The following is a 12603-nucleotide window of genomic DNA, read 5'->3' on the forward strand; positions in this document are numbered from 1 at the left end:
GCAAAAAGAATTTAGCAAAGCAATTAACTGTTTGTCCTGAATACCAAGTGTTATGTTCGGGGAAAATCCAATACAACACATTACTGAGTACCACTCCATATTTTAAAGCATAGTGATGGCTGCATCATGTTCAGGATAAAAAATAAACTGAATGGTGCTAAGCACAGGCAAACTCCTGGAGGAAAACCAGGTTCAGTCTGCTTTCCACCCGACACTGGGAGATGAATTCACGTTTCAGCAGGACAATGATCTAAAACACAATGCCAAATCTACACTGGAGTTGCTTACCAAGAAGACAATGAATGTTCTTGAGTGGCAGAGTTACAGTTTTTACTTAAATCTACTTGAAAATCTATGGCAAAAACTGAAAATGGTTGTCTAGCAATGATCAACAATCAATTTGACAGAGCTTGAAGTATTTCTTAAAGAATAATGGGCAAATGTTGCACAATCCAGGTGTGGAAAGCTCTTAGAGACTTACCCGGAAAGACAGCTGTAATTGCTTCCAAAGGTGTGTCTACAAAGTATTGACTCAGGTGTGTGAGTACTAGATATTTCTGTATTACATTTTGCCATACATTTGCAAAAGTGTCTTAAAACATGTTTTCACTTTGTAATTATGGGGTATTGTGTGTAGATGTGTGAGAAAAAATATACTTAATACATTTTGAATTCAGGCTGCAACACAACAGAATGTGTAATAAGTCAAGGGGTATGAATACTTTCTAAAGTCACTATGTTTCATCTTTGGCAGATAAAAGCAGCGACTGGATTGGGCTGAGATGAGAGGTAAAGCTTTATTTTAGAGAAGAAAAATATATAATTTCACAGTTAAATGCATTTCTAAGGGTATATCATAAATGACCATAATTTGCTTGTTATAACAGACAACAGGTTATGAAACTGTAGTGAGTTCATATTTTATATATACACCTCACATGCAACCCATAATAAGACTATACAATTAATATGTTAACAAAATCTATTAAATGTTGATCTGACTCCATAAAATTGAAATATGCAAGAGACTACGGTTGCGTTACAGTAATAGACAATCAAGAAACGTCTGACAATGTGTATTTAATTACTTTTCTTCATGGATTTACATATAAGGAATAAGCTTAAGTTACAAAGCATTAACAAGCATTACAAGCGTTATTCTAGGCATGATCAGAGAGGGAGAGTGAGAGAGAAAAATCCATAGCCTGAAAGGCCATGAATCTAAGACCCTTTTATAATCATTTGACCATGTTTGGTTTCGAAATCTGAGTTGTTGACGAATAGCAATACTGTTGAGTTAACTTCCAACCAGATATCAGACCTACAGGATGTAAAGACAGAATCTCTGCATCGCAGAAGTGTGACAAAATGGGGGTTGGCAAGAGCTGTCACGCTCTTGCCAACCCCCCGTAACTAGGAGGGTGTTCTGGTCATTGGTTTTCTATGTTGGTGATTTGTATGGTTCCCAGTTAGAGGCAGCTGGTAATCGTTGCCTCTAATTGGGGATCATATTTAGGAAGCCCTTTCTCCCACCTGCTTTATGGGATATTGTTTTGAGTGAGTGCATGTAGCACTACGGTACTTCATGGTCGTTGTTTGTTTCTTGGTTTGTTTAAGTTTCACTAAAATAAAGATGTGGAACTCCAATCACGCTGCGCCTTGGTCCGTCTCTCCTCACGACCGTGACAGAATATCCCACCAACGCAGGACCAAGCAGCATGTTATGGAGGTTAAGGAGTTTTGGACATGGGAGGAAATCATGTCCGGATGTGAGACCCTTCCTTGGAAGGTAGACACCAAGGAAGGTGGAAGGACAGCGACGACGCCGGGGTCCGTGGCCACAGAAACCCCAATATTTTTTGGGGGGGTGGCACGAGGGGTGGTCGGCGGAGCAGCGGAGAGTGGAAGAGCGGGTCACCAGTCCGGTGCCACCTGTGCCGGCTCCACGCACCAGGCCTCCAGTGCGTCTCCCCAGCCCGGTTCGTCCGGTGCCAGCTCCCCGCACCCGCCCTGAAGTGCGTGTCACCAGTCCAGTGCCACCTGCGCCGGCTCCACCCACCAGGCCTCCAGTGCGCCTCCCCAGTCCTGTTCCATGGCAGGAGCCTTCCTCTGCGTCTAGCCCCGCTCCAAGGCCGGAGCCTTCCTCTGCCCCGATGCCCAGTCCAGGCACTGTGTCCAGTCCCGCTCCATGGCAGGAGCCTTCCTCTGCGCCAATGTCCAGGCACGGTGTCCAGTCTAGCTCCAAGGCCAGAGCCTTCCTGGGCACCGGTGCCCAGTTCGGGCGCGGCGTCCAACCCAGCTCCATGGCCGGAGCCTTCCTCTGCGCCGCCAACCCAGCTCCATGGCCGGATCCGTGGTCGGGGGCTACGACCCGCACCGGAGCCGCCACCGACACTAGTCACCCCCCCTAACCTCCCCATTTGGTTTCAGGTTTTGCGGCCGGCGTCCGCACCTTTGGAGGGGGGGGGGGGTTACTGTCACTGTCAAGAACCAAGGGCTCTCTATGGTGTTTAGGTCAGAGCGTGACTAGGGGGGTGTTCTAGTCATTGGTTTTCTATGTTGGTGATTTGTATGGTTCCCAGTTAGAGGCAGCTGGTAATCGTTGCCTCTAATTGGGGATCATATTTAGGAAGCCCTTTCTCCCACCTGCTTTGTGGGATATTGTTTTGAGTGAGTGCATGTAGCACTACGGTACTTCATGGTCGTTGTTTGTTTCTTGGTTTGTTTAAGTTTCACTAAAATAAAGATGTGGAACTCCAATCACGCTGCGCCTTGGTCCGTCTCTCCTCACGATCGTGACAAGAGCAACACATAGAATGCTTAATTCCGAAGACAAAACAAAGAAATTCTTGCACATTTGATAAGTCACTTTTGGGGCTGGTTATGGTATTGTTGTAATTTCATCCACCAGTTTTGACTTTCTTATTCCATATCTATATCAGTCTGTTCAGTATGTCTTGGTCCACAGGGAACCCAGCTTTAACTATATGGTATTAGTAGGAAGAGAGTAGGGCGATGGGGAGGGGTCTGCCAGCCCAGCACCAAGTTAAAGCAGGCGAGCTGAATCAGATTGTGCTTGCTTCAGTGGTATTGGAAGACTTGACCTTCCCAGTCACAGCACTTTTACAATCCAATCTATTTAGTTTAGCAATGTGTCACCACCAAAGCAGTGTGGTGCGAACATGCTGGGGAATCCCAATGTGAAAGCAGGGCCCGTATTTAATCTCCCTGAACCCAGTGCCTTCGGGAGGAAAGATGAAGCACAGAGACACAAGGAAATATGCAGTATTTACAGGGGAATAGTGAACCACTCTCTCTCGACTGACCAGGTGAATCCAGGTGAAAGCTATGATCCCTTATTGATGTCATCTGTTAAATCCACTTCAATCAGTGTAGATGAAGGGGAGGAGACATGTTAAAGAAGGATTTTTAAGCCTTGAGACAATTGAGACATGGATTGTGAATGTGTGCCATTCAGAGGGTGAATGTATAAGACAAAAGATTGAAGTGCTTTTGAACGGGGTATGGTAGCAGGTGCCATGCACACCGGTTTGAGTGTGTCAAGAACTGCAACACTGCTGGGTTTTCCGTGTGTATCAAGAATGGTCCACCACCCAAAGGACCTCCAACCAACTTGACACAACTATGGGAAACATTGGAGTCAACATGGGCCAGCATCCCTGTGGAACGCTTTCGACACCTTGCCCCGACGAATTGAGGCTGCTCTGAGGGCAAAAGGGGGTGCAACTCAATATTAGGAAGGTGATCCTAATGCTTCATACACAGTGTATATACTGTATTCTAGTCAAGGCTGCCGATATAACGACTGCTGTACACACCTTTTCTATTCATATACTGTCCATACTGTCTAGACACACCATCAATACCTAAATTCATCTGATTCTCTCTTGACGATTCTATGCATATTAATGATAGGTTCATCACAAACAAGCACAGAGGTATATGATCACAACACTACAATTCTAGGATCATATGCTTTACTCCAGTCACTCAGGTTGGTGCCATGCCCCCTCATGTGGCAGGGAGAAGATACTGCAGTAACTTTTTTACATAAAAAAATACAAGTCAACTATATGATTGATGAAGGCATGTCATTAGGCAAAGGCAGCAGCGCAGTCATCAACTACAAGCACCATTTATTCACCAACTATGGAGTTGGGGAAACACGTGTGGACCTGAATTGTGATAACTGCAGTGGCCAAAACAAGAACAAGTTTGTGCTCCAGACCATGCACAAGCTCCACCACAGTCTGGATCTTCACTTCCTGATCACAGGCCACACCAAGTTTGCCCCCGACTGGTGCTCCGGCCTCATCAAGTAGAGCTTCAGAAAGACCAGAGTGAACACTTTGACTGAGATTGCTGGTGTTGTGAAGGACAGCACTGTGACAGGGGTCAACATCCCACAGCTAGTTGGACTGTAGGATGGTACGGTGCTGGTGGAAAGCTATGGCTGGCAACAACACCTGACTCCTTACTTCAGGCCGCTGCCACAGATCAAGCAGTACCAGCACTTCAGGGGAATATAATTTTTATTGCATTGTATGAGGTTATTCTTATCTAAACTTTGGAAGTGAATTTATATTTTGCAAGGTTGTAATGTCTTTTAAAATGTTTTGGTTATTTCCTGTTTACAGCTTCGATGCTCTGGAGCCCGGTGTTGTTGTCGCCAAGGAGCGTTCGGACTCAGTGGGGATCGGGTTTCAGCTGCTGTGGAACGCTGACATCCTTCCTCCCATAGATGGTCTGCCTGTACAAGCACCACCTGGACTGGACACAGCTTGACAAACGTATCTTTTTGAGAAGATCAAGGAGTTTTTCGACGAAGAGGCTATGGACATCACATGCCCTACACCAAAGTCAAGGGCAGGACAGAAACAGGCTCTCCGAATATAGAGTTCTTTGTTCATGCGAGGTTCGGACGGACCAGTCATCAGCACTATCTGCAGTGCCTCTATTCAAATGACTATCTCCTAACACACGCCATACGTTGTTGCTACTATTGTTTTTTTAACCTGCTGCTCAGCCACTTTACCCCTCGTCTATCACTGGTATCGTTATTGATATTGTTCTTGTACATACTGTATATTATTTTATTTATATTCACGCTATCTATTTCTGATATTGCTACTATGCAAGTAACCATTTGGCTGTACCGTTTACACCTCCTATAGAGACCCATCCACTTAGCAAGATGTGGCCAGTGGTGTAAAATACTTAAGTAAAAATATTTTAGAGTACTACTTAAGTATTTTTGTGGGGTATCTGTACTTTACTTTACTATTTATATTTTTGGCAACTTTTACTTTTACTAAACTACATTCCAAAAGAAAATAATGTACTTTTTACTCCATACATTTTCCCTGACACTCAAAAGAACTCGTTACATTTTGACAGGAAAATTGTCCAATTCACACACTCATTAAGAGAAAATCCCTGGTCATCCCTACTTCATCTGATCTGGCAGACTCATTAAACACAAATGCTTTGTTTGTAAATTATGTCTGAGTGTTGGAGTGTACCCCTGGCTATCCGTCAATATGTCATGTCCTGACCATAGAGAGCATTTATTTTCTATGGTAGAGTAGGTCAGGGAGTGACTAGGGGTTGTTCTAGTTTATATTTTCTATCTGGGGTTCTAGGTTTATTTTCTATGCTGGTGATTTGTATGATTCCCAATTAGAGGCAGCTGGTAATCGTTGTCTCTAATTGGGGATCATACTTAAGTAGCATTTTTTCCACCTGTGGGTTATGGGATATTGTTTCTGTGTAGTTGCCTGTTAGCGCTGCATTGTCGTCACGGTTCGTTTATTCGTAATTGTTTTGTCTTTTCTAAAGTTTCACTTCTTTATTAAATTATGTGGAACTCAAAGTACGCTGCGCCTTGGTCCGACCATTATTACGAAGAACGTGACACAATAAAAAAAACAATTGCGCTGTCTGGTTTGCTTAATACAAGGAATTTTAAATGATTTATACTTTTACGTTTGATACTTAAGTACATTTTAGCAATTCCATTTACTTTTTTTTAAACCAAATACTTTTAGACTTTTACTCAAGTAGTATTTTACTGGGTGACTTTTACTTTAGTCATTTTCTATGAAGGTATCTTTACTTTTACTCAAGTATGACAATTTAGTACTTTTTCCACCATTGGATGTGGCTGGGGGTTTTAGCATTTATTTCACATGACCCATCAATTTAGACAAGTGTGTCTGGGTAAGCGTCATCAAATATTTTTATCTGGACACTTTCTGTTTACCTGGAATTTTTCATTATTGTAGGCTACTACTTTTACCACTTTTAGTCTTAATCTTTACTACTCACTGTTTAGCACATGACCTCACATGTGAATCCTTAAAGAGATGGGTGGGGCTGGCTTAAGAGGGTGTGAACAATGCTAAGTTTATCAACTTTCAAAGCAGAATTACTTTCCCATTGTTCCTCAGAAATGCAGTGTATGATATACCATTTTGTAGGTCTGAGTCTCTACTTTATCCAATGTAAAAAACACAATTTAAAATGTTGCTACATAAGACCGATTTGAGCTGGTCAGTCACATTTACATTTGACATTTGAGTCATTTAGCAGACGCTCTGGCTTACAGTTAGTGCATTCACCTTAAGATAGCAAGGTGGGACATATGTATATCTGAAAAGGGGTAAGGAATTTTTTTTTTAAACATGGAAAAATAAAAGCCACCTAAAGACCTAGTACTGATTCCTGCATTTTCACCGACCCTGTAACCAAAATACAGGTATCAGGTCTGTGTGAATGGTTCTCTGCTTTTTGCAGGTAAATTCATTAACACTTCCATTCTTTAACACCTTCCTAATTTGAACTGCAAACAGCCCCCATGCAACATCCTCCCAATTTGCCAGTTTCCCACTGATATGTATAAAAGGGTTATACCTGCAAATAAGTTGTAAATAAGGGGATGTTTGAAAGGGTAAGATTTAGGATTTGATTATGATCCCCATTAGCCGATGTCAGTGGTGACAGTTAGTCTAGTGGGGTCCAACACATAACGAAAAGGATATTACAGACAAAATACTATACAATTGACATACATTTAAAACATCAACATGTAGTTTGCATGTGTGTTCATCTATAAATTACACATACATGTCACAAGTGCAAAACTTTAAAATTTACACAAAAAAATAGGCCACAATGTTGTTCCACGCAACAGATTTGTTTACTAAATAATTTGCTCTGTGTTTTGGCGTTTCTTTCTCGCCTCGCAGTCTCAATCATTCAAAGGCATGGCGGTGACGCGGCCAAGCGTTCTTATTATAGCCCAATGAATCCAAGTTGAGTTTGGTAAAGGGAAACGAAACTGAGACACACATTTCCGGTGTAGGGAGACTGAACAGTATTCAGCCCCTTTGTCAAGGTGAGTGAGATTTATACATCCATTTTTATTTAATTCAATGAAACGGGCAATCAACAGTTGAAACAATAACAAAGCGTTTTACCAGCCCGTTTCAGCTAAAAATTGAGGGATGGGACTGGAGATTGTAACCACTTCACAGACAGACCTATGCATACAAGGACTGACCATCCATGATATCAACATTATAGTTTTAACCATGTATTGAGGGTATATAGTGTTTTTTTTTATTTTTTACAAACATTAGAGTAAAACAAGCTTATGTTGTGGGTTCTGGTGGGATACGAGAGTTGGACTAAGCTAATGAGGCAATACATTATATTCTTCAATAGATAATGTGTACATAGGGCTATCGAAATGTTTATACATTCCAAAATGAACGTAACAACTGCAGATTGTCCCTTTTTAAAAATGTTGTACTTCGAAAAGTTTTAACACCTTTGCCCCAGTGCTCAATTTGAGCCGGATCCAGCATCTCTCAGATTTGACTTGGTTCGTTCCGGTACCTATTTACCGTTCTAATAAAAGCGATGAGCGTTAACAAAACCATTCTTGTAAACACCACAGCTGAGTATGTGTGCATATGCATATGGAAGTGACGTCTGAAACTGTTGTTGCACACTGTCTAGAATGAGGCTATAAGAAATCGGAATCAGCAACTGATTCCCCTGTTCATTTCACCAACATATATAGTAGGCTACTTGGCTGTTTACTCGGTCTGCTGCGCTGCTACGTTGTTTGTCACTTTCTTTCCTCAATGTCTACCCCGGATACGGTGGGATACCACTCCGCGCGCTCACAATGTTTTCCGGGACCTCCCGATTTACAAATGAAGTACTGTGTTTGCGCATGTAGCTATGCGATGTCTGTGAATCCTAATGCAACATTATTTAAGAACAGAAATGTAGACTTTTATTTTTCATGCCTGTGATTTAAATTTGTTTTATCCACAGTTCCATTGGACATGCACTGGGGACAAGGCAACACGGTTCAGTAACGATATCAGCAAAACCAGGAAATGTCCAAACACAGGGAGAGCATCATGTCACGGTGAGACTATTAACCAGTTAAATGTAACTAAATGTAATCAAAAATGTCATCTACGTAATCCACAAAAGTAATGTATCATGAGAGGGCCGTAAACAATAACTAGTAATGCTGTATACTCAAAGAAAGGTTAAAATCTCACCTTTCTGGTAAAAAATAGTTATAAATTGCTGAGGTGTAGTCACTTTTGAGGACAAGCTCAAGTACACAGTACAAATATGAAGTATTTGATATGATGTATTTCCTATTCAACAAAACTGTATGAATAACGATTGAAATGACTTATGCTTTCTAAATATAGCATAATCAAATTATAAAATGACTAACTATAGATGTATAGCCATTAATCTAAAACTTATCTCTTAATGTGCTACCATGATGAAACCTGTGATGTAGGGTTCAGGAGTTGATGGACAGTTGGAAGAGTGAATGAAATGGTAGGAGAGACATCCCAGCTTCAAGTGGTTTCAGATTTCATATCCTACATCACACAGGCTGAGAAAAAATACTACGGTGTCCGTGGGAACCAGGGCTTTCACTTAATCCATTTCGATCTACTGTGTCCACAGATCGATTTATAAGCAAAAATGTCGGTTGGAACCGGTACCAGAACCACATAGGGGACCTTACATTTAAGAGGTTTAATAACTGGGGCAGAAAGGAGAGTGTTGTTGGGCTACATTACAAAAACAACAGAGGGCATTGTTGACAAAGAATGCAATGTATTCATTCAGTAAAGGTTGTTCAATAAAAGGGTAAAGTTGGCACTCTGTAAATCTACAACTTCATAATTTATATAGGGATTATCCTGAATTCAATAGTATAGCACTCTTTTGTTACAGATCAGCATTAACAAGGGAGCTCTTGGGCCAGTACATCTCAGACACCCTCAGCCACATTCACAGAGTGAGGGAGTTCTGTGACAGGCATTCCAAATGGGCCCTTCAGAGGGAGACAGAACTGGAAATGATGAGGGACATCAAGGAGAGGGCAGAGAGAATTGACCTTAAGTTCGACCATGTCCGTAACTCAGCGACCAAGGCCAAGGCGTTTGGGGAGTTCGTATGGAGCGGTCTGACCCAGGTGACTGCAGACAGTAGGCGTGAGGAGCTGGAGAAGGAGCTGGGAGCTGTACTAAAGGACACTCTGGGAGGCCTGGAGAAGCTGGATTACTTCCTGGATGCTGTGGAGTGTCTGGCGGTCACCTGTCTGTTGGTGTTTGAGGAGAACAGGTTCCTCTGTCTGCCTCAGGGGACGAGCCCTGCCAGTGTTCAGGCTGTCATCATTGCTGCCAGAATGGCCTGCCCTCTCCTCATCTATTTTAAGAGGGATGCTAAGGCCTTCTTTATTCCCAACCTCCTCAATGTAGAGGTGCTGGCCTGCCAACTGGATAGATACATACAAATCAGCCAGCAGGTCTGTAAAAGGATGGAGAAGGGGTAAGTGGAGCTCCCATCACAATTGCTTCAACATTAACTCATGTAATCTTCATCATTGCCATTTTACAAACACTTGATGCCCATTTTATTCCTTCAAGATTACAGATCATACCACAGTCTGAGAATAAACTTGGGTAAGATCCCTCAAAATCAGCATTTATATTATATTAGCATAGTTGTACTATTTTCCTTTCATTTTTGGCCTTTCTTCTCAGATGTCATTTGACAAGGTTATGGTGCTTTTGTGATATAATTCAAAAGCCACATAATAATCAAATGAATATAATGTAATGTTGAAATTAATATGCATTGCTACAGTAGCTACATCAGTCAAATGCTGTTTTGGAAAAAGAAGAATGACATCCCTGTGGTCAACCTTGGTGCTGATGTGAGTGAAGAGTCCATACAAAAGATGCTGGACCATTTGAATCAGCTGAGTGATATCAGGTAAGGTTAGTTTGGTTGTTCTCTTTAAACTTCTATTGATATTTTTGAGCAAGAACTATGTTTATTGGTATACAGTAAATAGATGTTGAATCCATCTCCCCAGGATGGACCAGAACCTCAGACTGACGTTCTTGTTCCAAGGGGCTGCTCAGCGCTTCATTGGTCAGTTCAGCCAGCGCCGGCCCAGGATGGAGCAGTTTCTGACCGAGTTGGAGGAGAGTGCTGTGCAGCTGGACAGGATGAAGCTGGGGGCTAAGATCTCCAGTGTGGCAGGCAGCTCAGTGGGGGTGGCTGGAGGGATCCTATCCATCGTGGGCATAGCTCTGTCCCCTGTCACTGGTGGAGTGTCACTGGCCCTCACAATTGCAGGGGCCAGCCTGGGGGTCACCAGTGGGGTCAACAGTATAACCACTGGTATCACAGAGATGAAGGTCAATAGCATCCATGAGAAGAAAGCCAGTGAAATATTCCAAAGTTTCATGGAGGATGTGGAGAGTCTCCAGGAGTGTCTTGAGGATGTGGCCAGGAATATGAAGCCCATCCTGGAGCAGAGCAGGGTGGATGTTGTGCTGGGAGCAGGGAAGGTGATTGCCACAGCCGGGGCCATCGGAAAAGGCATCGACTTCATAATGGACTGTGCCTCAGCTCTGAGTGTGAAGGCCTTTGCTAATGAAGATCTGATCGCAAGCGCTGGTAAGCTGGTGTTCCAGGAAAGCAAAGCAGCACGAAACCTACCCAAGCTAGCAGGGGACATCCCGGACATTGGACAGGTGGCGAAAGGCACCCCACTAGCCCTCTCCAGCTCGGCGCGGGCTGGTTTCATCACCTTCAACGCCCTCTTCATTGGCCTGGATGTCTTCTTCATCTGTAAAGACAGCGTCAGCCTGGCCAAAGGCAGCAAGAGTGAGAGATCCAAGCTCATCCGTGCCAGATCAGCATTGTGGCGCACAGAGCTGGACTCCTGGCAAAGGATCCATGACTCGCTGTGTAGAGGAATTTGGAAGTCCAGGAAGTGCCAGAGAATCCTGGAGCAGCCATTTTACCCTCTGGAGCAGAATCTGAAAGAGAAAAAATCTATGTGTATGACACAGTAGGTCAACGTCAATGACTTACCAGTTTTAAGATAGGGCCTCTCAAACATACTGTACAGTGGCACTTGGAATGTTCAACAGTCAAAAATAGATGTCACAAAGTACTTTAATTTTAATGAATCATTCTATACACAAGAGTCTACAAAACAAAAATGAAGGTAATTTGATGAAATGTATTCAGTTTATTACTTGTTCAGAGTAGTCTGTTTAATGTCATGCCCTGTTTACAATGTGTTCAGTCAAAATACTGAAAGTGAAATGTAATAATGTTTCTATGATTGTGCTGCTGACATGTACCTTCATAGACAGAAGACATATTCCTCACTTCACTGGAAGTTGAAGATGTCTTGCTAACAGGCAATGAAACATGTTAGTACAATTTATTCTGATGTTGACTTGTGTGGAAATGTTATGAAATGGACTGATCATGTCTGGCCTTTTTTGTGTTAATAATAATAGGCCTACTTGCTGGTATTCTGAAGGGGGAAATATATATAAAAAGTGGTCTTTGGTACTGCATTCTCATCATGACAATTTAATACCAGACATCAGTGATCCTGGCCTCCTCCAGGATCGCCGTGGACGATTTCCCTCTGGACCCCCAGAGAGGAACCCCTCCCAACTAGGTGTCTTCCACTGTCACCTGCCTCTCGGAATCCTTGCCCTGCCTCCTCACCGCCTCCCTGGTTCTCACCCACACCACGTCAAACACCCCTTCTGCCTAGGATGCCATTTCCCACAGCACTCTTCCCCGCCTCTCTCCGATAAGGATTATTCGCAACCCTGAGACCTCAGAGGGACTGCTTGGCCTAAATGAACAAACAGAATAACATAGTTCTATTTTATTGCATATCTCTTTAAACAACCTTTTCTCACAGTATGTACTATAGCTGAAAATTAAAATCACTAATGAGATCATTACAATCATTGTATTGAGACTGTCAGGACAGTTTATCTGACTGCAGTGTGTTTTCACTTCCTGTTTCTAGTTTTGCCAGGATAGATCAAAAACTGACCTGGTTGAAAATCTGAGCTTTCATTTCCACTATGACCTCATCTGAATCCACTGTATATCATATGGCAACACACAACCAGTGCCTTCAAATATACTCCACTTTCATCAGAACAATGTATACAACATCTGTTTTCCCCAGTCCTCTCCCTC

At 42.8% G+C, this 12603-nt stretch overlaps 1 protein-coding gene across 4 annotated transcripts; it reads left to right on the top strand.

The window, feature by feature from the left end:
- Positions 1–7330: 7330 nt before the first annotated feature.
- LOC139575181 (uncharacterized) lies at positions 7331–12370 on the top strand. 4 transcript variants are annotated; one of them, XM_071400184.1, is made up of 6 exons: positions 7331–7417; positions 8368–8464; positions 9304–9900; positions 9999–10034; positions 10219–10347; positions 10451–12370. In XM_071400184.1, the coding sequence occupies exons 2-6, from the start codon at positions 8433–8435 to the stop codon at positions 11439–11441; spliced, it is 1785 nt and encodes a 594-aa protein (XP_071256285.1). In that variant the 5' UTR covers positions 7331–7417; positions 8368–8432; the 3' UTR covers positions 11442–12370. The 4 variants fall into 4 exon arrangements, with proteins under 4 accessions (XP_071256285.1, XP_071256297.1, XP_071256296.1 ...); XM_071400196.1 differs by having other exon boundaries at positions 10222–10347; XM_071400195.1 differs by lacking the exon at positions 7331–7417 and adding an exon at positions 8068–8189.
- The last annotated feature ends 233 nt before the right edge of the window (positions 12371–12603 follow it).

Source organism: Salvelinus alpinus, chromosome 1 (genome assembly GCF_045679555.1).
Source record: "Salvelinus alpinus chromosome 1, SLU_Salpinus.1, whole genome shotgun sequence".
NCBI classification, from domain to species: Eukaryota; Metazoa; Chordata; class Actinopteri; order Salmoniformes; family Salmonidae; genus Salvelinus; species Salvelinus alpinus.